General features: G+C 46.8%; 2 protein-coding genes across 3 annotated transcripts in view; one reads left to right on the top strand and one right to left on the bottom strand.

Annotated features, from left to right (window-relative positions):
* Positions 1–3,462: 3,462 nt before the first annotated feature.
* On the top strand, positions 3,463–8,467 carry TMEM150B (transmembrane protein 150B). The gene is made up of 6 exons (XM_066631293.1): positions 3,463–3,527; positions 4,741–4,800; positions 6,498–6,565; positions 7,565–7,692; positions 7,832–8,009; positions 8,268–8,467. Exons 1-6 carry the CDS (start codon positions 3,463–3,465, stop codon positions 8,465–8,467), a joined length of 699 nt encoding a protein of 232 aa, XP_066487390.1.
* Positions 8,468–13,436: 4,969 nt separating this feature from the next.
* BRSK1 (BR serine/threonine kinase 1) overlaps positions 13,437–27,855 on the bottom strand; it is a 47,973-nt gene continuing 33,554 nt past the window's right edge. Inside the window, exons 9-20 of one of the 2 annotated variants that reach the window (XM_066627428.1) lie at positions 26,478–26,509; positions 24,942–25,106; positions 23,642–23,739; positions 22,578–22,728; positions 20,766–20,826; positions 18,329–18,536; positions 17,226–17,274; positions 16,682–16,805; positions 16,308–16,488; positions 15,301–15,390; positions 13,989–13,997; positions 13,437–13,621 (exon numbers count right to left, since the gene is read on the bottom strand). In XM_066627428.1, the coding sequence (XP_066483525.1) occupies positions 13,437–13,621; positions 13,989–13,997; positions 15,301–15,390; positions 16,308–16,488; positions 16,682–16,805; positions 17,226–17,274; positions 18,329–18,536; positions 20,766–20,826; positions 22,578–22,728; positions 23,642–23,739; positions 24,942–25,106; positions 26,478–26,509 (1,353 nt within the window). The remainder of the gene's footprint in view (positions 13,622–13,988; positions 13,998–15,300; positions 15,391–16,307; positions 16,489–16,681; positions 16,806–17,225; positions 17,275–18,328; positions 18,537–20,765; positions 20,827–22,577; positions 22,729–23,641; positions 23,740–24,941; positions 25,107–26,477; positions 26,510–27,855) is intronic. The other variant, XM_066627429.1, reaches the window with a different exon arrangement.

Genomic DNA, 27,855 nt, shown 5'->3' with positions numbered 1-27,855 from the left:
TCATTACTATGCCACTACACCCAGCTCTTCCTCTCTTTTCCAGCAGTTTGCAAGGGAGCTGTCAGTTCTGTAGCACTTCCTGGAAGCGGTGTGGGCCCGGATAAGGGCTAATAAACTGAGATTAAATCTGGACAAGACAGAGGTCATCTTGATCTGGAAGGTCACAATGCAGGTATTAGATCTGCAGCTTGCTCTAGATGGTGTAGCACTACTTTTGAAAGAGCAGGTTCATAGCTTGAGAGTCCTCCTGGATCCATAACTCTCCCTGGGTGCTCTAGTGGCACCTGTGGCCAGGGTTTCCCCAGCAGCTTTGCCGAGTTTATTCTGGTACATCGGCTGTACCAGATGCTTGCTATAGCTCTTTACTCTGTCTGTCTGTGGTGTCTATCCTGTTCTTCTTGGTTCTGAGCCATCTGCCAGGTTCTCCTTCTGTTCTTCTTCCACACAATGGGTGTTTCTGAAATGAAATCTTTTTAGCATTGCTGAGGCTCCCCCCCCCATTAGCATTAAAGCACCTTTGCTAATATCAGTTTTACTCAGAACCCTACCCGTTTCACAGACATATTTTCTATGCTCCCCAGTGGAATGCTGAAGCTTCCATAGTCAATACACTCCAAAGAGCTCTTTTAATAGCCACACGTCTTCTCTGGCTTCATCCTTTCTACCTTTGTCTCCCTCGGAGAAAAACACCTGCAGTCTCTTAATTTGCTCAACGTCTCCTCTAACCCTGTCAGGACCTAGTTATGGGGGGCCCTGGGACCAGTGGTGTAGCTACAGGGAGGGTGGCACAGTAAGAGCTGCAGGTGCCACAATGTTGCCATTGCTGCCACAAATGACTCTGTTGGCAGGTGGGAGGGGCTACTTACACGGAACCTTGTGACGCCTGTAGTTCTTACCACACTGCCTTCCCTATAGCTACACCACTACCAGGGACAAAGCCATGCACTGGACTCCCCATGGGGTTCTGCCTGTCCCTGATGGTGCATTGAGTATTGCCACCACACTGAGGGAGGATTCAAGATTTTGTCTGACCAGTGGGCCCCTTTGGTGGGCAGGAACCTTCGGCCAACCCTAGTTGCTACCCCTGAATCACCTCTCTTGGCAACAGAGAGGAAATATTTCATGCAGAATCATCCTCCCACCTCTGTAATTATTCCTGCAGAAACCTAACAGCCTTTCCTCTTGACACCTTTGTTTCTGTTAGAACTCCTCTGCTCTTTGATCCTCACATTCAGTATGCGCTTATCTCCCTTTCTTTTCCTTGGGGGGTGGGGGGACATAGTATTGCCAATTTTTCTTAAACAGGAAGACTAGAACTTGCTGGAAAACAAAACTACGATGGTCTTCCTTCCTTCCAGAGTCTAGGGCCCAGGGCTACCCAACATAGCACTGGGTTGGCTCCTCAGGGAAGAACCCTTTGCTTCAGCACTTTGCTTCAAAGGTCATAAAAATGTGTTATCAACTGTCTTTGGATTCATAGGTCATGATAAGTGTTACACAATTCATTTATCTCTGGCAGCCTTTCAAGAGTTCCTGAAAGCCCAACAGCTCCAACTCAAATTTACTAAATCCAGAATGTCTAGATTCCTGTCCAGTCTCTTCCATGACCTCACATAACCTGCAGGTTCCAGTCAATTAAGGTCATTCCGGCAACCGGTCGATCTTGTATTGTTATATGACAGGCTGATGCTAAATACTAGGAAACGTCTTAGGACTCTTTAGAGACAAACAAATTATTGAAGTTATTGAAATTATTAATTTAATGGATTAGATCCCACAAATTCATTAGATGCCTGAAGTTATCCTCAGTTCGTGAGTCCCCCACTGTTTCCATCTGTGGTGCTCTTAAAGCTGCAGCCTCCTTCATCACACCATCCTAATAAGTCACATCCCTGGACAAGTTTTTGGGGGGAGGGGTGATATTTGTTAACTGTGTTTCCTGCCATTTTTTAAATGTGGGAAAGGGTAGGGCAAACCTACCATGACCTTATTATTCCCTCTCAATTATTTTCAATCACACTATGCTGAGATTTAGGGGGCTCCCTTCCCACCTTGACACCCCACTTTTGGAACTTCCTTATCACTTGGAACTTTCTAGATATCACATCATGTCTAGACCTCTGCTCCTCTCAAGGCTGAGAGGTAAGCATGATGGGGAAGCCACACATTTTTTTTTTTTGCCAGGTGATTGATTTAAATGTCCCAACAAATTATGCTTAGAGGAATCCTGTCAAGAGATGTGTGGAAGACATGAGCAGAGAGAGAGCACACTTAGAGTGTGAAGGATCAGAACTTGACACCTGAACTGGAGCCACTAACTTCTTTTATTTAGCTGCCGGTCTTCTGGAATGTTCCTTGCTTTGGAAATATTGATTTGATTCTGGCTCTGGACCTCACTGGACACCACACATTTCACAGAACCCAAGAGTCTCAACTTTCAGCCCTACCTCTACCCCACTTCTCATTTCTAACCTTGTACCGTATCCCCAAATCTCACAGCTAGTCTGGCAACTTTCATTCTCTGTTAGAAACAAATGTACATCATTGATAAAACATGGCAAATTAGCCATGGAGGATTTCCGATTTGCTTAAAGTACTCAATGTGTCAGTGAAACAGTGCTCCTCGGGGAAGAAAGTCCCACATTAATAGCACTATCATGAAGCCCTTTGCCCGATTCCAGGAGGCAGAATTAGGGCGGGGTAATAAAAGGCAAAGTTTTTGCACACTTTCTATCTGCTGGAGAGAAGGGAGAGAATAGGAACAGAAATATTCTCCTGAATAGAAAAGAGGACGCAGCTGGCAAAGAATTCCAAGGTAAGGAAACTGTCTCTTTGCAGTTCCCAAATTACCAGTTCTAGAGCCCCAAAAATTTCCAAGCAGCATAGTGATAGGGTCTGTGCCAGTCTCTAAGTGGTATAGCAGCCGGCTCTCCCCAAATTTCACTGCATTCTCCCCATGACCCTGACATGACAGGAAGATGTGCTTTCCCTTTAATCAGTGGTAGAAACTCTTCCTTGATGGTTGATGGTTGAAAGAGAGGCGTGGCAGGGATAATTTATAAGTATACCTTTACCTGAAGTCATTTTTCTTTCAGTTTGTTTCATTTGTACTGCACAGAACCTGGCAGGAGTCTTTGAGAGAAAGGAAATGAAGCCCCCTGGATTGAGCAGAGTTTGGGAATCACCTCTTCTGCAGCCCTGGCAGGGATCATAGGGTTCCTGATCCCCAGCAACCTAACCTGCTGCAATTGTTTTCCAAATAACTCAAGATTCTAGGATCTTATCTCTTCCCAAGCAAATCCACTAGATCACAATGGGATGCTAAAAAGTAGTGAACCTACCTCTCTCCTAGGTACATTTCACCATTCCCCCACCCCCTTTCCAAACAACCTAGGAGTCCTGGCTTTTAAGGCTCTCCTTGATTATCTGCTTGTGTCTTCCATCTGTAGGTCTTCCAGTGCAATGTGGCTCTGGGCTCTGCTTCCTGTGATCCTTGCAGTAGGGGGTAGTGTTGGCTTCTGGGTTGTGTGAGTATATAATAAAAAAAGGAACTGGTTTTCTCCAAGGGAAGAGGTATTATCTCTTCAAGGTCGATTCAGGCTCCGCACAGGAGGTTTTAACTAAGAGGTTTATTTAGCAACAGGGATATATATGAAGCTCCTTGGCAGGCCAAGGTTGAGAAGAGGGTGGCTATATATTAGGGGAGAGATCACAGTTGATACAGGGGGTATATCATCTAGCAAATCATACAAGGGGTACTGGAGCTTTTCTGTCTGGGGAGGCTTGGCTAAGGCACTAGGCTGGATATCAGGAAATGGAGATGTGCCAGGTCAAACCTTTTGTGAAGATTTGCACTGGAATACAAATTCCATCAAATTCCTTCATTCAAGTGAGCACACTTGTAAGTGAATGCACTGAGGTTTGCCATCTTTTGAACTGGCCTTTGTTGCTGCCCAGTTAAAACAACTTGATCTGCAGCAATGAGCAGGTGATCGAATTTAGCAGGTCATCTCCTGAAGATGCAACTGCTGATCAGATATGGGTAAGAGCAAGCCACATAAAGGGACAGGGACAGGCCAGGCTGTTCTGGCCCTCCCTGGCCAGTTGGCAACCATACTATCTATGCTGATATGTAATATGGTGGGGTAAGAGTGTTGCTAATCTTTAGTTGGTGGATTTCAGTGCAATCCTTAACCTGTCTACTTGGAAGTAAGTTCCAGTTTGGTCAATGGGGCTTAGTCCCAGGAAAGAGTGTGAAGAAGTTTGTGGCTCTGGTCACCTCTTAGGCAAAGAATCTGGACTGTCTTGCATTTAAACAAATGGTTCTGTGAGCCTTGTACCTAATGCCAGCTGAGTATGTTCAGTGGCATGCGGTTTGCATGCTTTGACAGCACAAATTGTGTTTGGGGCACTGTCAATATTTGCAGATGTTTAACAGGTAACATCTGATTTCTAATAAGAGACATTGTCAGAGCACCAACCTAACTTTGAAAGCTCAATGCTGTTTAATCCCAGGTGATTGGAGGCTGTTTCTGTCCCTGTGTGTTTCTGCTTCCTTCTCCCCTCCTCCCAAAGTGTGTATCTGGTATATTTGTATAAGCACATCAGCAGGCTCCAGGACACAGTCTGTGCAATAAAACCAACCTGAAACTTCTTTCTCATTTGGGAAAGTGGGTGGTACAGAACAGCAGGTTTAGTTTTGGGAATGCCAGCTATCTCATGCAACTTCTGTTTCATCAGGTATGCCATGGCCGTTGCAAATGGCTCCGTGAACATCACAGAAGCATTCCCTTACATCAGGTACATGTTGATTGGGGTTTCTTAGAAAGCACCTTTCTCCATATGAGCCACTCACTGAGACCACCTCTGTTAGGGTTTCCTCTAGTTGACTGATTAGGTTAGCTCCTGCAAGAAGCGGGGCCTTTTTGGTGAATGCCTCCATTTTCTAAAGTAGCTCCCTGAAGAGGCTCATCCTTTCTTCTTGCAGTTTATGCTCTTGGGACAGGTTTATCTGCTTACAAGCATTTTGTAGAAGGTGGGGGAGAAGAACTGGGATCTCTGATGTGGAGAGAATGTAGGATGAAGCCCTTTTCTTATTGAACTGCTTAATGGTCCATCCTCAATGTACTGTAGCAGTAATCAGCGGAGTGTTTATCAGTTTAAAGCGGGACCACTCCAAGAGAAGGTACAGTAGTGGTTTCTGCAACTGGGGGAATCCTGGTCTGTGCAGAAGGATATTCATTTGTAAATTAAAAGAAACATTTAAAAATGGGGGGAGGACTTGAGAAGGCTTCTTCCAGACCCTCCAGAATATTGAAGGCTGTTGAGCCACCAAATAGTGAGGGTATGGGGTGGAAAAAGAAAGAATAATGAGAGGGGAAACTGTGTATATAGAGTCCTGGAGCAGGGCTGTGTGCCATGAAGTATATGTATTATAACATTGTGAGCCACTTTAACCCACTTCGGAAGGTGGGATAAAAATATGATGGATGAATAAATACATGTTAGTTGGATATCCATCCTCAGGATGAATACAGATAAGAGCCGGTGAGCCTGGTAGGCAGAACATTTGTCCTGGCTGTTTTGTTTGTCAGAGGGGGATGGATAGCAGCCTACACGAAATGAGGGATGCAGGCAGAAGCAACTGTTTTAAGACAAGTCTAGCTGGGGGTGGGAATGGAAGTGCAGAAGGAAGGGGGCACTGAAGTCCTATCAACCCTGCCGTGCTGAGTGAATGTGTGAGGGTGAGGGGCTTCTGAAGAATTAAATGCTTCAGACTAAGCACTGCTTATCCCTGTCCCTGGCCAATGGCCTGAGATAGCCTGAGAAACCCCACATTCGGTTTCTCCCCATAACACAGGCCAACACACATTTTGCTTCCTTAAACGTTACACCAATTCCTGGGTATATTTGGGGTGCTGATTGCAAAAATGGCATCCATTTGGCCCTATCACGTCTAGTTTTGGAGACACTGCATAGCCTCTTTAGTGAATGGTTCGAGCAGCTGCCTGAACCATTCACGAATGAGGCTATACTCTATCTCCAAAACTAGACGTGATAGGGCAAAACAGATGCCATTTTTGGAATCGGCACCCCAAATTCATATCAAACCACCATAAAGTTTGGGAAAAACTTTTCTGACCCTCAGTTTTGTAGGCCTGTGTAACTGGAATTCAGGGTTCCAATCATGAGGATAAACTCTCTTCCTGGGCAGGATTTTCTTCTGCAGACAAACAGTGAATATGGGGAGCGGAGTTGGTACAGGTGTCATTGGCAAGGCCAGCACATGCATCCTAAAGACCCCTCACACATCCATGATCCACAAGAAAGCAAATGAGTGAGCATGGCTTGAGTCAGGCCCCATCCGCATCTCCTTAATGGCTAAGGTCATACTGGACTGTTGACTTTTTGTTTACTGAAGTGGTAGAGGGGCTTCTAAGGCCAGTTTTCAAGCTAGGCTCCAGTTGTGTGAAATTTGCCAACTCCTCTCCCCTCAGCACGTGTGGTTCCTACCCTCCCCAGAGCTGTATATTCGGTCAGATTCTGAATCTCGGAGCTTTTATAGGTAAGTGTGGTCTCTCGTTGTCCCTTCCCTCTATTTCCTTGTGCTCCACCTCTCCCCATTTAGTGGGGAGAGCACTGATAAGCTCCTCCTAAACCTCTGTTTATTTTTGCATGTGGGGGGGGAATGCTTTGTGAGTGTGAGTTGCTTTGTGAGTGTGAGTGTGAGTTGCTTGAGGTGTCACTCTTGAGGGTTTTAGCTCCCCCATGAGGAAAGGGTTAAGCAGCTTAGCCCCTGCATTTGGTGTCTTGTGCATGTGCATTTAAATGCACACGCATGCGCATGAAGGCAATAATCCTATGCGTGCTTCCTTAGGAATTAGTCCTGTGGAACTAGTGGGACTTGGTACTGAATAAATATGCATCTGAATGGGCTATATGGTGCCATGCCATGCCACAGCCTGGCATTTTGACGCACTGCAACTGGTGAAGTATATTTTGAACTCGAGACCCTCAAAATTCTCTATTGAAGATAATTGAGATTCTGCCTCAACAAAACCTAGATTTTGAGAGCCATATAAATGATGTACTTTGTTTCATTTGGCTTATTTATTCTTCTGCTAGTCACTGGAAGGGGCAGAGACAATGACAGCCATGCCTCCTGACCACCTCATATTTTTCATTTCTCCACCCCAGCTTCTGGTGTTTCACCACACACTGCCTGAAAACTTTCAAACCCACTTTCATGGGTCACAAGAATTGCCTTTTGAGTGAGAGAAATATATTTTCTTACAGCATCAAATTCTTTCCCAGGACACAATTTTGTGCTTGCATGGCCCGATTGCAAAATCATGGAGTAGACACCATCCGCTCAAACAAGCTGCCACCTCCATACTTCTTACCACTTGTACACAGGGTACTGGAGTGGCAGATTGGTGGTTGCAAGCTGGCAACCCTAAGAAGCAGCGGGGCAACTTGTGAGACGTGGTGCAGCTATAGGACTGCAGGTTAAGGGAAGAGGTGGCTATTTAACAGAAGAACCTTGGCATAATATCTCCTCCAGGTGTGGTGATTTGCTCTGTGAAGTATCAACAGGTGCGAGATTATGGTTGCCACTCACGTTTAAATTCAATCGGGCTTGTTCTAGGCCTGCTTTGTGCCTTGGGTTCCTCGATTGTGGGCAACTTCCAGGTAAGTAGCCTTGGGAAGTGGACCCTGGTAGCAATAGGGGACACAATGGAAGCAGCAGTTTGTTGTAGGGTGGGGTAGCCTTAAAAGGGGCACATTCTGATAACCAATGGTTTTTTTCCTTCCCTCCTTTCTCCCACAGCAATATAACCAGCTGGAAACTCATTTGTTTGGGGCCTTCATGGCATTTGTTCTGGGCGTCCTTTATTTCTGGGTCCAGGCGTTTCTGACTGATCAAGTGAAGCCCAGACATGGAGGACCATGGATCGGGCCTCTCCGGTTCTCTCTCAGCGTATGTGGCTCCGTCCTCCTTATTGCAGGTATCCTGAATGCAGCACGTATAGAGATGAAGGGGTGGGGGGGAGGATTGTGGTCTAGAATTTAGTGCAGGTCTGTGCAACGGAGGTCAGACCTAGCTGATGGCTGCGTGTTGAGGGACGAAGGGTGCGAAATAGGTGAAACTGCAATGATCAGTGAAATTTTAAGAGCCTGGGCAACTCAGCGCCTGGGATTTTCCCCAGACCTGCCCAGATCAGCAGGCACTCTAGCCAGTCATTTTCCTTAATTCTTTTCCACAGCAGTTGCACTCTTTTTCATGAAAAAGGATTCTGAGGCAGCCTACTGCGAATGGGCACTAGCCATGGATCTGTTCCTGCTCTTTGGCCTCTTTGTGGTGGATTTCCGGCACGTGGGAGCCTGCTCGGTCCACGTGAAACACCGACGAACAGACCAAGAAACTCGGGATATCCAGGTGTCAACACAGACGCTACAGCTTTGAAACCTCTTGGGAGGAAGGGGCTTGGAGAACCAATGCACACAGATGAATTCCAAGACGACCTTTTTGGCGGGAACGTCATATCCCGCTATGTCTCTCCATTGATGGACAAATTAGTTTCTACTTTCTGCTCTGTGGCAAAAAAGCATCTAACTTTTGTGTTAGTTGACACTCTCTTTGCATCCTACCAGTTTGGAGAATCTTTCGAATCTGTGATGCCTCCTGACAGCCATAATTAAGTTCGCCACTAAGCAGAAATACCTTGGGTGCCCTTAGTAATGTTCAGCCGACTGAAAAGTTCTACTGACTGAAAAGTTTTTTGATCCTTCTTCACAAACGGATCCACCACCTGTATCCAGAAAGCTTATATTTTTAAAGTGACTATTTTATATCCCACTAGAATCCCCCCACTAGTGGTGGCAAAACAGCCCTGTATCTTGGCCCACCTCTATGCCACTGTATGAAACACGGTGCAGTGAAAGGATCCCAGTTATGACTCTGCCACAAACAGCTTTATCCTTTTGCTGGTGGGACCAGCCTTTGCTTTCTACCTCACTGATGGGTCTAGAACCCTTTGCAGCATGGATGGACATGAGTGGTTACTGCACTGTTTACTCCCCGACCACTGCCACGAAACTGCGAGGGATTGAAGAAACCAGCAAGACCAATGCTCCACTGTCTGGTTCAGTGCAGTGGGCCCTTGGCACCACAGTTGTGGACTAGCTCAATGGCATAAGTTATTCACTACAGATTCTTCCACCAGTTAAGCAGGAGCCCAACAGAACATTTGTGCCTTCTACCTCACCATCTAGACATAAACTGCTGTGTGAAAGGATACTGTGTCATAAAGTCCAGGGCCTGAATCAAAACTTATCCTGAATCATTCTGTGAGGGTGAATCCAAGTTCTTTTCTTACATAGACTGTGGCACCAAGCCCAACAGCCTCATGTCTTTCTTATAGGAAAGCACCTTTCTTTGTTTTTTCTGACTCTGTTAGGAGTGGAGGGAATTGGCGTGTCCCATTTTAGAGATGGTATTGGTCCAATACCTCCCAAGATTCTCCTCTTCCTTACATTTTCTCTTTTGAATCTAGCCCAATCTGTATTTTTCACAAGTGGGAAAATAAATCTCCCCCATCCACCCACCCACCCCTGCCTTGACTCAGATTTTAACTACTTGTCTTTTGAAGAACTAATGCTGCTCAGTCTAATTTCTTTCTTTTTGAGAGAGAATTAATAAACTGAAAATTGCAGGTGTTGACCACCTGCTATTCTGTCCATGCAAGAGTGGATTTTGTTGCAACAAAACCACAGCTGGTGTAACAGGGTGTTGGTGTGGTATTAATGCCATATCTAAAATACTGCATTGGTAGGCCATGTGTGTTTTGTAGTATCTTTCAGAGAACATAGAGGACAGAGGAGTAAAAACCAATAGCAGTGTCTCTGAAAGGGCTTCTGGGAAGTCTATGGGGAAAGGTTTTAGGTAGGATTGTGGGAGTACGGCAAAATGGATTCTGACACTGAGATGCAGGAGACAGGAATGGAAAGGGACTCTGATGTTTCCACATTGCACTGAGGAGGATTAAACACATTAGGCCTAGATTCAAGCTATGGGGTACATGTTAACTGGTGGGCTCCACTTAATGCAGAAGAGCTTCCATATACAGTAGTCTTTTTTTGCATGTTTGCTTGCTGCTTGAATGCATTCACCCTCCAGCTCTCACTCTCTCACACATCTTGTTGTCTAGCTACATTTGGTCACAGTTCACTCCGTGTGTTAAAAGCCCAGCTCTCTATGCATCTATCTTACCAGCATCCTTACTTTTGATCTCACACACATGCATGCACCAGCCCTATTTACTCTTTTGTTGTGCACATCCAGTTAGCCCTTCACTTATTATCTTGGGCATTCATACTTCTTCCACTGGGACCAAGAAACTGTTTGTATGTAGATAAGGAACACATCCTTTGCCCCATTTACAGAATTCCTCCATCTAGATATTGTGGAGAGAAGCCAGGGTGAAACAGCTTCTGCACCCTTGCACTACATTGAACACTACCCACTCACTGGCACACAAACAGAGCACCCTATTCAGTCACATGCAGCATCCATGCTTACACACCTAATGCCCATGCTCACCCTTTAGCTGTCTGCATCCATAGTCACACTCTCCCCACTTCCATTTGTGCCGAGTGCCCAACACTTACAAACTCACAGAGCACCCTATACCCTCTCACAACAGAAAGTGCAGCCTCTCTTGCACATGTTGTAGCTCACACCAATGCAGATATACCCATGTGGACCTCATCTAACTAGCATAGCCCCACCTGCTGAGAATGACAGCCCCAATTACACTCCCAAGACGGTTTCAGAACAGCTGTGGAGCTTCTCTTTTGAGGAGGGGTATGTGTGGAAGCCACCACATCATGTAGCTTGATTCTTCATTCCCCTGCACCAGCCAGAACCCATTAAGGGAAGAAGCCAAATGTCCCCATCCCCACTTGCCAGCTGGAAGCAAAGTCAGGGCAAAGAAGTTTGAGTGGAAATGACACGTGGTAGATCTCAGCAGCAAGGGAGCATTTGAGTGATTGTATTTTTTTTTTCTTCTGAGCAATAATTAGACCCCGGAGATGACATGAAATAGGAGGGTTGGACAGTCAGATGGAGGAATGACGAGATAGGCAGTTGGCGTGTGTGTGTTTGTGTGTGTGTGTGAAATAAGATTGGATTCACAAAAAGGAGAGCGGATGGACAGACACAGGGCTGGAAGATGAGGTGGAGGGGGGGCTACATAAAGTTATCTCCTGTTCATGTGCACGCCCGCATGCGCCATCGCCCACATCCAGTGCTACCCCTCCTGACTGGGAGAGGCACGTCACCCAAAACAGTAGGGGGAAGGAGGAGGAACGGAAGGGAGAAGCAGGATTACTTCTGGAGATTTTCACCCCACCCCACCCCAGTTGCATCAAAACATGGAGTCCATGCCCAGATCTGACCCACCAAGTTAAATCTGCTACACCAGCCCCTTTGCTATAACTGAACTGCTGCTTATGGGTTCAAAAGAAATCCTGCCTCCAGTTCTGTGTCTGTCGCAGTGTTCCAGTTGATGTCCACGTTTAAAGTACTAGTCCTAGGCCTGGCGGCTTCAAGGCTCCTCTGCCTTTCAGCAAAACCACAGCACTGTCAACACACAGTTGAATGGTTGCCCCCTCCCCCCCAAAAAAGCCCCCTCAGAGTGTCTTGTACTTATGGGTGCAGAGTGTCAGGAAAAAGTCATGGGGACTGGCAGAGAGGTGGGGGGGAGATGAGTCATATACCTACTCAGAGTTCTGACAGGGCTGCTAAAATGTCATGGGACAGAGCCAATTAGAAGCTAGAGATCAAAATTCACAGGTAAAGGAACTGGAATTCCTTTAAAATGCCTCAAAACCACCTGATGACATTTAAAAATTCAGTCAGGCAAAGCCTAATTTTACAGAGGAGGGGAGAATATTATTTGAATAAAATATTCCCTTTTTAAAAAAAACAATGGAGACACCCCAATAATTTTGGTAAAATTTCCTGAGTAAAGCAGGAGTAAAGCACTTTGCCTTTAGTACGGGAAAGAGAAATCTGTTAAAGCCTGACTGTTTTGATATGTTCTATCTAGTCAACACTTTTGTAGTTATGATATTCGCAATCTTTGAAAAGGCCTTGTTTGTTTGGTAACAACTTAATGTAAACCATGATATCAACCTTGTGCCATAGCTGATTTGCATACCCCAAAATTAGTCATTTTTAATATTGGTGACTGCTCTTGGTTGTATGCACATGCTATCTGATGAAAACTGGAATTTAAGAATGGAATCTTTTAAATTTAAAAAAAAAATTCAGCACCTTGACATAATTTTGATTTAGGTACATACTTTTTTTTTTTTAAGTAAAATGGCAAAATGCCAGCTTTCTCTAAATGGCTTTGAGATAGTCATAAAATTGTTTGGACCATAATATATTTATGTACATTTCTATTTTACTCTTAAAATTACATACTTTTAAAATTCAGATTTGGGTCATTCTAAAAGTATTAACTTTGAGAAGGAACTTTCAAATTTTAGTTTTTCAATAAAGTGTTTGCTAGAGTTCTGATACATGTTCTGAATTTAGTTAACAACAATGCCTTAAAAATGTAGTGCAAGCCTATGCAAGTTTACTCAGAAGTCAGTCCCACTGCGCTCAATGGGACTTACACCCTCATAAGTGTGATTAGGACCACCATCTGAATTTCTGAAAGAGGAAAAATCAGAAGGAAACAGTTGAGCTCGAGGGGTGGGGAGAAAAGAAATGATAACTTTTCTTTTCCACAAGAAGCAAGCATCTTATGAGCTCTGTCTCATGATTTTAGCTAGTGCTCTGTGACACTGTGAGTAGGTGGGCACCTTGCAGGCCACAGAAGGAAAAAGCAGGAGAAAGAGGATGGCTCCTGATTAGAACCAAACTGAAATCAGGAGGGAGTCTATGAAAAGGACTCAAGTAAATAAAGACATCGCCTGCCCTCCCCCCTACCCCGGCCAAAGGAATCAGAGTAAACCTCCCAACCTCCACCGGCTCCTGCCCGGCTTCTTTCCTCCTCCTTCTCCAGTTTCTTTTCTTTTTTTCAGTCCATCATTGTTATGTTCTTTTTTCCCCTTCAGTTCTTTTGTGGGTTTCTTTTGTTTTGTTCTGTTTTTGTTAACTATTTACAAGTTCACAGTATGGGCCGCTCCCAAGATGGCGACTTTCCACCCCAGGGGAGGGTGAGACGAGGTTGTTAAATTTTAAACCAATCCCCCTCCCCGCCCCTTTGCGTCTCTGGTGGGGCCTTTACCCATCCGTCTGGTTCGTTGGCTCCTTCGGTCCATCTGGGGCGGCTCTAGCTATTCTCAGGGGCGAGGAGATGGTTTCTTTCTCCGTTCTTCCCCCGTGCCGCCCTCGTAGTGCCCCCCTGCCCCAGACGTCACGGCTGCTGTGGGGACGGGGGTGGCGGTTGCTGGACTTGAGTCCCATTGGATGAGACAAGCTTCTTGTCCTTGGAGCCACGTCGATGGTGTTCAGATGAGACATCAGATTCAGAGCGCCGCGAGGGTTGGCAGCTACGAGTCGGGGTGCCTGGCAAACGGGGCTGCTGCCCATTCTTCTCATCTGGAAGGGAAGTTCAAACACTGAGCTCATCTCACAAGCAGATGCCCCTCAATGACACCCTGAACCCTCATATATGAACAAAGCTTCTCTTCTGCTTTCTCTCTGTTTAACAACAACATTGCCAGGTGCCAAATTCCACTGAAGTGGCAATATATTTACAGCACAAAAATCATCCTCTGATGCCTTAAAGGCTGCCTTAAGACTGATGCCTTAAGGCTGATGGTGGCAGAAACTCTGTGGACTAGAGGCCTAGATGTAAGAACACCTTGCTGGATCAAACACCCACTATGTACAGCATTCTGTTCCTCATAGTGGTCAACTAGGTGCCTCCAAGGAGCCCAGAAGCCCAGGGCCTGAAGGCAGTAACCATCTTCTGCTGTTCATCCATCCCCCCCCCCCCCCACAGCAACTGGTATTGAGAAGCACACTGCATTGAATCTGGAGACAGAACAGGTGTAGCGTCTAGGATTGACCAGGTCAAGTATTGGCTAAGGGTCCATGCCCATCAGAGGACTCACCTGCCAGGCCAGTCTCTGAACCAGTGATTTTCAACTGGCTGTAAATGGTCTGCAGGTGTACCATGGGAGGGTCATTTATCAGTAGCGCTATTGGGGGATGTGAGCTTCCCACCACCAGCATGGTGTGCTTTGTCAATGGTCAAAAAACCAATGGTGTGCCTTGACAATTTTAGCACCTTGTTAGTGTGCTGAGAGATGAAAAAGGTTGAAAATCACTGCCCTGAACCCTCTGTACCAGTGGCAGTGCCTAGTGCACCATCAAGGGAGAGGCTGGGGGCATGATGGGGAGCCAGTGCAGGGCTTTGCCCAAGGGCCTCAGCAACTAGTATCCAATGACAGACTTGCCCTCCATAGATACCCTTTGAAAGCCAACTAGATAGCTTCTCCCACATCTTACAGGGGTCTCCAAACTTTTTGGCCAGAGAGACGCATCAATATCTGGCATGGTGCTGAGGGCTGGGGGAAAATTTAAATATAAAATTTAAATAAATAAATTAAAGATGGAACTTAGATGAGTGAATAAATGAATGAATGGGCTCATTCATTCAACCTCTCTGACCCTCAGGACACCCTCCAGACATAATCAGAGCACAGTTCTGGTCATGTTCAGCTGAGTAGGCCAGAGCCTTTCAGGGGACAAGAGGTTGGCCGCTGGCTGGATAGAGGCTTGCCGTGGGTCGCATCTGACCCCCGGGCTGGGGTTTGGAGACCCCTGTCTTACACCATTGATAGAGGTGTTTGTTTACAGTGAGTAAGATAGGATTACAACCTAAGTCTTCCTAAACACAATGGGCTTACTTCTGAGTAAGGTAAATAATATCATTTTCAAACACCTCTATCCATTGATTATGTGCTATGTGCTTTTTTGTCCCTTGTAAATCTCCCATGAGTCAGTTCATTGGATGACCTGCAGTTACAGTGTTGTGTTAGAGAGAGAAATTTCTCTTTACCCACTTCTTCTATACTACGCATAATTTTATAAATCTTTGCTACATCCCCCACCCCAGAAATTTTTTTTTCTTGAGTTTTAAAACAAGGCAAGATAGAAATTCTTAAAAAAGAAACCAAAACCAAAAGTGTGTCTTCCAAGTGTCTCCTGCCATAGGCAGGGATAGTGACTGGAAAATGTTTGGTATGGAGTAGAGATAAAGTCACACCCACCTGCAAGAGCTTGCACGGAAGGCTGGTCATGTGTGCTGAGCAGTTGTGCCTGAATGGTTTCCACGACCCGCTTAAACCGGCGGCTGGGACCTACGGAGGCAGATGTAGGGAATACAGATCGGGAGGGGAAATGGGATCTCCATTTCTTGAATGGGCTGCTCCATTCTTGAGATGGGGAAATAAGCGGAAGTGATGTCAGCATAGTGGTGGCCATCTTTTCTAGCTCCAAGCTCACTAGGAGAAATTCAAGTGCGCCTAGCATGCTAGAATAGTGGTCCCAAACTGTGAGTCAGGACTCACTGGTGGGTCACAACCTGATTTTTGGTGGGTCGCATAAGGGTGATGGAGAGATCAGATGACTTAGGGCCCAATCCTATCCAATTTTCCAGTACCGGTGCAGCTGCAATGCAGCCTGAAGGTAAAGGAACAAATGTTCCCATACCTTCAGGAGGCCTCTAAGACTGCTGCCCCACCACAAGATGCAGTGCATGCCCCATTGGTACAGTTGCATTGGCACTGGAAAAATGGATAGGATTGGGCCCTAATTGACTTAAGCCCTGAAGCAATAAAAAAAATTAGATAGCTGGTAACTGCCTTGCAAGGAGCTGAGCTCCTACACTTTGGAGGCATGTGCAAATATAGGGAGATAAATTTGAGGGTCTTTTTCTGGTTATGATACGCATTACTTGTAAATAAATAAACATTTCTTTCTAGATCACCTTTTCAAAGTCTCGTAAAGCTAGGTGGGTCCTGAAAGAGTGTCATTTTAAAAAGTGGGTCCCAGTGCTAACATGTTTGGGAACCGCAGTGCTATAACCTAAAACAAGGACATGACCTGAGCGCGCTGGAACCTAAAAAAAAAAGAAGCTCTCTAGCACTTCTAGCCACAGGTTTGAATAGCCTTGTCATGGAAAATTAGGGTTTTCTATCCACATGCTGCTGAACGGTCCCATAAGCTTTATGGGTCCCCAAAATCACTAAATGGGAGAAGGTGAGAGGTTGTCAACCTGAGATGAGGGTGAAGGTGACTGAGTAGATCCCGCTGTCCTTGTGCGCCTCTCCACCCTCGGAGTAGCTGATGTCAACCTGGAACTTGACAGGTTTCTGGAAGACAGAGGGGCCGCCAGACGATTTGTATTCGGCCCGGAAGCTTGTTTGGGACACAACGCTGTGACTCAGGCTGGGAATCTGTTAGAAAGTCAGAAAAGGGGATGTCAATTCACAGGCGAGAAAGAGGTGATCCCCTCCTGTTGCCCCACTAATTCCACTAATGTTAACCCCCCCATTCTCAGCTTTTGGCGGGTCCCAATATAATTCTTTATAACCTTCCCTACTTCCCCCCCCATCACATTCTTCTTTCCCCCTGATCTTCAGCACTCACCGAGAGGAAGGCATGTACAATATCAGCCTTGATAGAGCTCAGGGGTTTGTCTTTGATGACCACAAAAATTTGTTCCTCCTTGTCTAGGTTGATAAAATTCCCAAACCAGGATTTCTTAGCTAGCCTAAAAGAGGGAAAGCAGAAGGGGACTGTGACAGTCTGCAAAGAAAGGTGATTGGGAGATGTATGACTTGTTGCTAATGATATTATGGAAATTAGTCAATAGGTGCCTGCCGTGTGCTTGTCCACAGAGCTTTGGCATTTAATAAATGCTTGGTTTGGATGTTTGGTTAGAGAATCAGAAAGTACAGGAAAGGACTAAGGGCCAAATCCTATTCAGCTTTCCAGCCCTGGTGTAGCTGTGCCAATGGGGTGTGTGCTGCATCTTGCTGTGGGAGGGAAGTTATGGAGGCCTCCTCAAGTAACGGAACATTTCTTCCCTTGCTTTGGGCTATACTGCAGCTGCACTGGCACTGGAAAGTTGGGTAGAATTTGGGCCTAAGTCCTTCTCTCCCTCCTACCATCACCACCTTCTAATACTTACTCAGGAGATGACTCTGGAGTAAGACTAGACATTTCCTCTGGTGTAGGAACTGCAGGGAAAAAATAAAATGTAAAGCAGGAATGAGTTTGACCCACCCCATCCCAACCTGCTCTGTAGCCAAAGACAAAAACGGGATGGCCAACGCATTCACATTCTGCATGTGAGCCTCCCTGGGGAATCTGTCTGGCTGCTGTGGCAGACGAGAGTGCTGAGCTTGATGGACCTTGGTTTGATCCAGCCAGGCAATTCTTGTGTTCTTATTCACACAGGCACATACACCCTGCTGCCCCAACCATATGTTCACCTCATTAAGTCACTTGTCAGCAAGCTCTACCAGTGCTGCTCTCATTCATTGCCAGCAGAGGGCAACAGGCTGCAAGTCATGCACACCTTTGCACACTTGTCTTCCCTGAGCAAGGGAAGCCTTTGATTCCACACCTCCTCTCCTACATCCCTTTATACAGCCACTCATCATCAGGTTTCTACACATGCTTCTCCCTTCAGAAACTCAGCACCTCTCACTCAATGGTATCACATTCAACTCCTTACTAATGACCCCTTGCCTTTTTACCCTGCCCCTTCCTCCAAGCAGCTCAAGACAGTGTTTCCTCTCTCCTCGTTTAATTTACAACACAGTGAGGTAGGTAAGGCAGAGGCAGCCCAAGGTTACCCAGTTCGTTTTGTGGGAGAGCCCACCTCTCCTTGATCTCAGCCCAGCACCCTTATCCCTGGACCAAACTGAGTCTCACACAATAATTCACCATCATTTTTATGTTCATCCAGTGTACCTTTTGTGCACCTAACAAACTGCACAGCATCTTTACCCAAACTTCCATTCAGTTCATATGCACCTGCCTCTTCAACACTCATTCTGCTTACATCCCTTCTTCTACCTTGATCATCCTCAATCGATTGCACATAATTCTTTTGCACCTTGAAATTAATGCTCCATCCCAGATACAATCTGCTGCCCATGTACACACAGCCCTCTGACAATAACACCAGAGATGCTCACTCAGCAGGGCAATCAGAAGGGGGAGCTTTTGACATGCATACCCTGCAGTTTACCACCTCCCCAGCAGAGGGCGGTACGGTACACTCACCTTGGAGTTTCCGGCGATGGAAGCGTGGGGAGCCAAGAAAGCTGTTCTTGATGGAGTTCAGGCGAGTTTTCCATGCCACACCGGCCACGCCAGGGCTGCTTGGCGGCGTCCCACCAGGTGTGCCGGTGGGGCTCTCTTTGGGCGTGTGCACAGGGGTGCCGAGCGGAGTGGGGAGGGGGCTTCCCCGAGGGGAGGGGTGGGGAGTGACCTGCAGCACAGATTTGGGTGGGGGTTTAGTAGAAGGGAAAAAGCAACGGGGAGAGGAGGGTGGGTGAGGGGGTGGAGAGCTGGGGGGCAGGGGGAAAGGAGCAGAGCATCGGCTCTGCAGGGCCCGCTCCCCTGCCGGGCTGCTTTTCGCAGGGAGCGTCTGGGTCTTTGCAGGGCCAGGGGGAGGTGATGGGAGGGAAAAGCTGAAGATGGGGCTCTGGGTGTGAGGAGAAGTGGGGGGGAAAGGTGGGGAAGGGAGAGCCGTGAGATGAGGGTGAGTAATGGCAGGTGACACTCTCACAGTCTGCTCCCAAAATTGTGCCTCACCTCATGGCCCAGACCTCTGGTCTCCCCAAGTATGATATGCATCCACTTTTGTAAAACTTAGCCTACCCTATGGCAAGCCTGCCCTGTACTCATCAGTGAATCTCAGAAATGTCCCCCCTCCAGCAGGTCTAAACCACAGCAAACCTGATACTCCGCTCTACAGTGAAACAACCCATAGGTCAGCCCCATACTCTCCTGGAACAGCATGCCAAGCTATTCCCCCTCCCCAGTACCTGCTAATGCACCAGCCTCTGCTCCTTCCATTCCCACTTTTGGGCATATGGCGATGGAGCGGAAGAGCCAGTGAGGAGGAGAGGAGGAGGGATACATCTAGTCCACCACTCCCTTCTCCTCCACACTTCCTCTTCCACTTCATCCTTCTTTTCCAATCCAGGGAGTGTGATGAGGAACAGCAGCAGTGGGAGAATGGAGGTGGATGCTCCTGCCAACTTGCTACCTAAAAGCCCTGTCCAACTTTCCATAGCTAATGCAGCCATGCCAACTGGGCACGTGCTGCATCCTGCGGTGGAGGGGGCAGTCACAGTGTAAGAGAACATTTGCTCCCTTATATCAGGGCTGCATTACAGCTGCATCGGCACTGGAAAATTGGATAGGATTGGGACCTAAGGTGGCTGCCTCAGTTGGTCTCATGGATGAACCGATCCTAACTATCCACTGTTTATAATTCCGACAAATGGCTCAGTGGTAGAGCACACACTCTGCATGCGCAAGATCAGAGATTCAATCCCCTGCATATCTGGTTATCAAGTCAGGCCAGTCAAAGCAGACAATGCTGCCCTATGGGGCAGTGGCCTGACTCAGCATAAGGCTACTTCATAAGTTTCTCTTCCTTACAGCAAATACACCAAAGCCTTCCTGGAATTTGTCTTGCTCTTCTCTGCTTGTCTGTTTCACCATGAGATAAGGTTTGCACCCCCCCCCCTGCCCACAAGCCATAGGAAAGAAAGTCTTCCTGTAGGAAAGACTACTCTAAACCCCAAATCCTAAGGCTGTTTCCCGCAGGGAACCTGCTCTTTCTCCTAAATCCATTACAGGTAGCAAGTATCTGTCAAGACAGACTACCTTCCATAAAGGTTTCTATGCATTTTCTCCTCTGTATGCCTTTAACAACTGGATGGCAGGTAGAAATTCAACAAGCGTGGTCTTTATCAGTATGTAGATGCAGCATTGAGGAAAGCAGCGCTTGCTGTATGCCCACCTCACACAGCTGTTAAAAGCATAGGAGCCCTGTCTCAATGCTACTTAATTATTGGGCAACCTTATTACCTCAATAGCCAGCATACTCCACTTCCAAATTCCACCTAGCAACAGACTTGTGTTACATCTTACTTCTCTGCTTCCTCTCCCTGCCACTTCAGTCTCTCCCCTGCTGTCAGCTATCTGGATCTAACTCTAGTACTGCCCACGCTCTGCCCTCCACTATTCAGACGTATCTCTCTCTGCCTTGTCTCACTGAATGTCTATTACACCCAGTTCTGATCTCCTTTCCTGCAAAGGGCTGCCACTGTTTATCACTGGATACCTGTGAAGCCTATGGGGTAGGTGGACAAGCCTAGCTTTTTCCTAGCATGGACATGCAATAAAAGGCAGGGAGGAGTTGTGCTTGATGGATTTCTGCCTGGCATTCATGCAATTATGAAAACTACTGGCAAACTATTCAGCACCCCACGCCATCAACTTGAACTAAGTGTAAGATGGGATGTGAATGAGGCTGTCGGGTCTGTGGATCTGTTTCACTACCCAAAACACCCTCAAAACTCACCCCATTCCCTCCTCATGTCTGCCTTGCCCCTCCCATCCACACCCAGAACTGCTCCCCAAACCTTGCCCCAATTGTTCTTCCCCTCCACCTCCCACTTTCTCTAATATCCCATATACTTACCCTGGGGCTACTGAGAGGGCTGGACGATAAGCCAGTGGAGGCACCACTCACAGATCGAGACCTATGGAGAAGACAGATATTGGGAGTGAGGTCTGTCTGTGAGGAGGGGCAGAGACTTTTGAGGGCAATGAGATACACTGAAAGTTCTCAGAACTTTCTGCAGGAGGCAACAATGGACATGCAGTTCCCAGCACAGCCACTAGGGGCAGCAAAGATAGAAGGCACAAGAACAAGTTCTGGCATGGAAGGAAGGGGCAGCAAAGTGTAAAACACATACAGGTGTACGTCTCTTAACAACCGTTCGCTTAATGATGGACCACATATACTATGGTGGTCAAAGCACAACAAAGAGGCTCTTAATGAGGCAGTCAGGTCTCCCATAGCCTGCAGCAGAGTGTCTGTTTACACAACAAAGAGGTTCTCAATGCAGAGAAGAGGCAATCTATCTCCAATAGCCCGTGCAGCCAGTAAGTGTCTGGCAGGGAGAGTCTGTTTACACAATGAAGGCACTAGAATGAGCTGAACATTTGCTTAACAACCTAATCGCATAACAACGGGGATCAAAGAACGTATCCGCATTGTTAAGTGATGCATCTGTATGTAGTTTCCCTCTAAACAGGGGGGCAGCAAAGGATTATAAAAATACCAGGAACTGAGTAAACATACAGCTCCACCATACAGCACCACCAGCAGGGGATAGCAAAATCTTGGGTACATATATTCTATTTCAGCACAATCCCCATACTGGAAGTTTCATGGGAGGCATATTTAAAAAAAAAAATACCCAGGCAACCATTAATGCCAGGACCGAGAATGTCCAATTTACAATGAAATCCATTATTGGTTTCCCTTCTCCACCCACTCTGACCAGAAATGAGTCCTGCCCACAGAAAGCATCTAGGACAGCTATTTTCAATCAGTGTGCTGTGGTACATTGGTGTGCCGCAAATGTTCCGCAAGTGTGCTGCTGGAGTTTGAGGGAGGGTCATATATTAGTAAATCCATTGTGGTATGTGAGCCCCCCATCAGCAGCACAGTATGCAGCACAGTGCCTTTTGTCAACCGTTGAAAAACCGATATAAGAACATAAGAACAGCCCCACAGGATCAGGCCATAAGCCCATCTAGTCCAGCTTCCTGTATCTCACAGCGGCCCACCAAATGCCCCAGGGAGCACACCAGATAACAAGAGACCTGCAAGGCATTCTGGGAATTGTAGTTAAGAACATAAGAACAGCCCCACTGGATCAGGCCATAGGCCCATCTAGTCCAGCTTGCTGTATCTCACAGCGGCCCACCAAATGTCCCAAGGAGCACACCAGATAACAAGAGACCTGCATCCTGGTGCATCTGGCATTCTGACATAACCGATGGTGTGCCTTGACAACGTCAGCAGCTTATCAATGTGCTATGAGATGAAAAAGGTTGAAAATCACTGATCTAGGATCTTAAGTAACCTGTAACTGAGCAGCAATGTGCCCACCACAAAATATAAGAGAGTGGCAGAGGCAGCAGTTCATCCTTGCTTAAACACAGGTCTTATTAAATATGAGTTTTAAAGAAATCTGTGGCATCCATAGCGATTCATGGCCAGTGGATGTTTTCAGTTTTTACTAGGAATTTAGACATTGTGCCATTTATTGTCTCTATGTATCAATTTTCCAGTCTCTATGGTTGGCCCCTGGAAGGCAACCAAGCATTAATGTTTGCAATTCCCATCTCCAATAGGAAGGGAAAGCACACTGGAAAGGTGGCAGCAACTCCTGGTGTCAGATCTTGGCGACATCTCCTGGCTGCTCACCCTTTCACCCACCTCTGGCTATGTTGTGCCATCTCTATGGCCCTTCGGGCCGGAACTGGGGAACCTCCATCTGTAACGCTCAGAACTTCCATGGACTTTCTCTCAGGCCGGCGCTTCCCATGTCGGTTCAGCATGGGAGAGTCAACTCGCTTTCGAGGAGGGTCTGAAACAAATTGGGAAACAAGGTGGATTGTGGCTCCTTTGGGGTGAAGTCCAGGGGATACTGTTCATAGGGGCTTAAAGGAAGTGCTTTCAGTGTGTAAAGGAAGGCAGCAGAGCATTCAAGCATCCTGATGAACCTTTATACACACTCTCACAGCCCAATTCATTTGGGCCACCTCACTGACAGAACTAGAACAGCATTCCACCACTGCTGGTTGCTGTAAAGCAGCCATAAAGCATGCTCTGGCAACATGTGCTGCAGTGCTGGTCACCTGCTCAAGCAGGTAAGCCAGTGTGGGAGGTGGGATGGGGTGAGGGGGTAAGGCAGGAAGTGGCAAAACTGGGCAGGGATAGAGAGGAACAGGAGGCTGCAGGAAGGGGTGGATCCAGCAGGTATGGAGTGTACTGCATCCTATCCCTTCCAGTAGCAGTCTTCCCACCCCCTGGTGCAGGTACGAGGAAACCTATTGTGGGGTGGGAGGCTTAAAAAGGGGAAAGGGGATTTAAATCAGCATGGCCGCACCAATGGAGAGGGGAAGAGGATAGGATTGGGTCATTTCTCTCTCTCTCTCTCTCTCTCTCTCACCTGCATTATTTAGGCATGGGGAGAGGAAGCACTCAGGTATGGTGCTAACAGTAGGATACTTTGGCCAATGCGTGAGTTCAGGCAGTGCATCTTTGATTGTGAATGTTTGATTGCGAATGGATTACGTTTGGGACACGGACATTATTTGTCTGTTTTTTCTATCTTCCCTCAACCAGATGATATTCCCAAAGGAAATATGGAAGAGTATGGTAGTTGCATGGCAAAGCAGCCCTTCTTTTGGACCCTTCAGCAGAATTATGTCCCTTGTCTTTTCTGGGATGCCCCCTTGCCACAAAGCGTTTTGAGGCAGGATCCCCTGATGTCTCACCAACATCGTTACGGGGAGGCAGATCTTCATCCTCACAGCTGGGGTACCTCTCCTTGCGGTCAAGCAGCAAATAGTAGATCATTTTCTCCTGGTTCTCCCTGAATTAGCGAGACAGAAGATTGAGGGCACAGGGTCAGTGTCTGGATTATCCACTGTTCTGCGTGTGGAATGAGGACAACAAATCTCCCCACAACTATTTACCCCATTTTTGTCTTTTAGACTCTTTTTCATCTACACCTTTCCCAAGAACTTGACTATCCCTCATCAGCTACCTTCTTACAACTCCCTTTTGAACCCACAGATATTTTAATAACAACAACAACAACAACAACAACAACAACAACAACAACAACAACAGGTATTTATATACCGCCTTTCTTGGTCTTTATTCAAGACTTTATTCAAGGCGGTTTACATAGGCAGGCTTTATTATTATTAAATCCCTATTAAATAGGGATTTTTACAATTTCAAAGAAGGTTCTTTCTTTCAAGAACCACTACATTCAAGGTGTCTCATTCCGATCTGGCTTCACATTCTGGCCTCCATCCTCCCACGCTCAGAGCAGATGGAATTGCTCGGCTTCAGCTTGTCAGCTGCTCCAAGGTCGCACGGTGCCGGTGGCCTCGAACTGGCGACCTTGTGGATGTTATCTTCAGGCAGACGGAGGCTCTACCCTCTAGACCAGACCTCCTGCCCTTTTAAACTAAGAAAACATTTTAAACTAAGAAAACAGCAGGAAGTGACTTCACTTGCATGGCTCTAGCATGCTTCTAGCTCAGTTCAAAAACAAATGACAAACGAAACAGAAAATGGTGTCAAATTTGAAATTATATGGGGAAATTATATGGCTAGATCACTGCCATCCTGTCGCCCATACAGAATCATTACAATGAGGCAGCCATGTTTTCTAGTTTTGCGCTCAAAGGAAAGATTGCTAGCATGGCGAGCATGCTAGAATCTGAAAAACGAATGCGACCCAGCGTGCTGGAAGGAGATTAAAAAACAGCTATCTAATACTTGTGCTGAAAGCTGAAAAACTAACACAACCCTGGTGCAATTGTTGTGACTGCAGGAACTGTAGTTTTGTTTTGAAGCAGTGCTGAGGCTTCTGTATTACAGCTACCTTATTATCTTCACAGAACTTGAAAAGCTATACTGTCTGTTACAGTTTTATATGTTCTATTTTTAAAACTCCTGAACAGAACGAGAGCGCCAGCATACAGCATTCCCGCAATACAATATGCAGAACATAAGGAAAGCTCTCATTCCCACGACCAGTCATGTGCCTCAGTCTCTCACCCCTCATTCTGCAGCTCTTGCTTCAGTTTGTTCTTGTCCCGGAAACAGCCCAGTGAGTGCATGCTCTCCAGTACATCAGGATCCAGCTCACTGACTGACTGGATCCGCCGGATCGCTACCTTCCGAGGAATTGGCTGCTCCGGCTCGGGTTCATTCTTACCTCCCCTGGGAAAGAAAGAGCATAAACAAGGTAAAAAGTAATCAGTCTATTATGGCAAACCGTTGGGGAAGTAAGGAGGGCTAGCCTATCCATGAGGCTGAATGAAGCAATCACTTCAAGCAGTAGGTTGGCAAGTGGTGCCCACCTCTGTCTAGCTGCTTGTCTCTACTCCTTCTGCTCCTTCTCCCACTCCCTGGATTGGAAAAGGAAGGACAGGGGAAAAAAGTGTGGAGGAGAGTAGGCTAGGGCAGCGGTTCCCAAACTTACCAAGGTCACAGCACCCTTCTTTATGGTGCCTCTTCTTTCTGGCTCTCCCAGGTGCCACCATCTTGAATTTAGCACGATCCAAGATGGCAGTGCCCAGGAGAGCTGGGAAGAAGAGGTGCCGGGGATATCCCATAGCACCCCCGTGATTTTGCCGCAGCACCCTCAGACACCGCAGTGCAGTTTGGGAACCACTGGACTAGGGTACTGGAGATTTCTGTTTCCAAACCAGAGAGTAGAAGGAGCAGAGTTTAGCATATAACAAGGTAAGAGTGGGTAGCATTTGGCACACCACCTCAGGCGCCAGGAAGTCTTGGGCCAGTCTTAGTAGTAAGTCATCATAGCTAAGGGCACCGCAAATCAATATCGCCACAATTGCAACATGAAGTGTGGAGTATGGCTTTTTATGGAAACATGAGCCATCCTGGGGAAATCCCACAAGTTTGTTTACCTGGGACTTTGTTAGGAACCACTAGGAACATCTCCTGCTGGAGCCCTACTAAAATGGATCTGGCACTTCAGCAGGGCCTTTGCAGGAGAATTTCCAGGAGGAATGCTGTCATCGTCCCTGGCCGTCACTGTTCTTATGACCCTCTGACAACCTGGGCTACTACTTTTGGTTACTGCTGATTCTATAGCCCGTCTGCTTGTTTTCATTTTAAAATTGTTTATTATGTCTTTGCTATAAATATTTCTATCCCACCAGTCCATTTTTTATAAAACACCCATGTTGACTAATAATATATAATTTCAAAAATTGTGGTTGGACTGGTTTTGAATTGTTAATTGTTTTGCTGTAAGACTTTTTGGGTGGAAAGGTGGGATAGAAATGACTGATTAAATGACAGATTTAAAGCTTTTCACTCGAGTGCCAAACTGAGATGTCTTTGAGCTGGAAGCTTAGAAACCAGAGAGGTATCTTAGTGAAGGCTCACACTGCTATGCGGTGACCCTCGAATGTTTGCATTTCACACTTCTCCTGCTTTCAGTTCCTTCCCACTCCCCCCACGTCCACCCTGGATGATGGCAGACAATATTGGGAGCCTGGTCAAGTCATGAAGTGGGAAGATAAATGAGTCAGGAATAAAATGGGACAGGCTGGTAATACTCACAAGAACCACGGGTGTTTCTGAATCTGTTCCAGCTACAGCCAACACATGGAGAAGGGGAGAAAGAACAACAGCATTAGCTTTCTTTTCTCTTTAATCCCCTACAACAACCATATAGCAGAGAGCTGATGTGGTGTAGTGCAGAGTTCCTCAACCTGCGGGTTAGGGATGAGGCCACTTACGGGAACAAAAACGGGCAGTTTCCATGGCTTCACCAAGATTATGAAGCGGTGGAAGAGAGAGGCCTTTGCCTGCCCATCTCGTGAGACTTTTCATGCAATCTCGTTGGTGATTGTGCATGGTGGAGGCAGGGCCTGGCCTTACAAAGGTGGCCCTGCCTCATGCAGCAGACATTATGCACAGGGCGGGAGTGAGTGGCAGGCAGATTGGGTACTGGGAGGGGGGGCAGGATCAATCATAGGTCCCTAGCTTCATACTTTATTTATATATTGGGTCTGATGCACGAAAAAGGTTGAATGACACTGGTGTAGTGGTAAGAGTGGTAGACCAAGATCAAAGAAACCCAGGTTCACGTCCCTCCTGGCCAGGGGTGCTCAATAGGTGGATCGCGATCTACCGGTAGATTGCGAGGCAAAATGAGTAGATCGCGGAGCCCTGTCTCTCCAAACTGTTAATATGTCAGTTTCTGACATATTTAGCTGACACTGAAACTGACACTTTAGCTGCTCTTCAGGCATGCAGCAACAAAACTGACGAAACTGACTAGACTCCAGCAGGGGCTCCATACATTAAAGGGGGCGTCTGTCAGACGCTTCCTTCCCCCCTGGTAGATCTCTGGGCCTTGCTGGGTTTCAAAGTAGCTCTCGAGCCAAAAAAGTGTGAGCACCCCTGCTCTTGGCCATGAAGCTCACTGGGTGTTCCTGGGCCAGCCACTTTCTTTCTCAGCCGTGTCTATCTCATAGAGTTGCTGTGAGAATACAAAGGAGAGGTGCTGCCTTCAGCTCTTTAGAGTTCGTGTGGAATAAAAATGTTATGATTCTTGTTATTATTACAGAGGCAACTAACTGGAACTCTCAAAGGCAGGATGCCACTGAATGCAGCAAGGGAGGACGTAGGTAGTCCTCAGGTCCACTTTATGGGGTCTGGCTGTAACTATTGGGAACAGGATGCTGGACTAAATGGATGGTTGCTCTGATCCAGCAAGACCCTTCTTATATTGATCATTTCAGCAGAGGCTTCGGTGACGAGGTCAATCTGAGACAAATCTCATTCTTTCCACTTCACAGTAATGGTCAGCCATTGCCCTCCTCGACCTCAAGGATGTGAAGGACAGATACTGGAGGAAGAAGCAGCTGTGCTAACAGGACTTAAGCAGTGGTGAAAGGGAGAGGCTCAGGCTGTTCCCTCCAACACTTGACCA

Source organism: Tiliqua scincoides, chromosome 5, assembly GCF_035046505.1.
Source record: "Tiliqua scincoides isolate rTilSci1 chromosome 5, rTilSci1.hap2, whole genome shotgun sequence".
Lineage (NCBI taxonomy): Eukaryota > Metazoa > Chordata > Lepidosauria > Squamata > Scincidae > Tiliqua > Tiliqua scincoides.
This window is presented reverse-complemented; position numbering and strand designations above follow the sequence as displayed.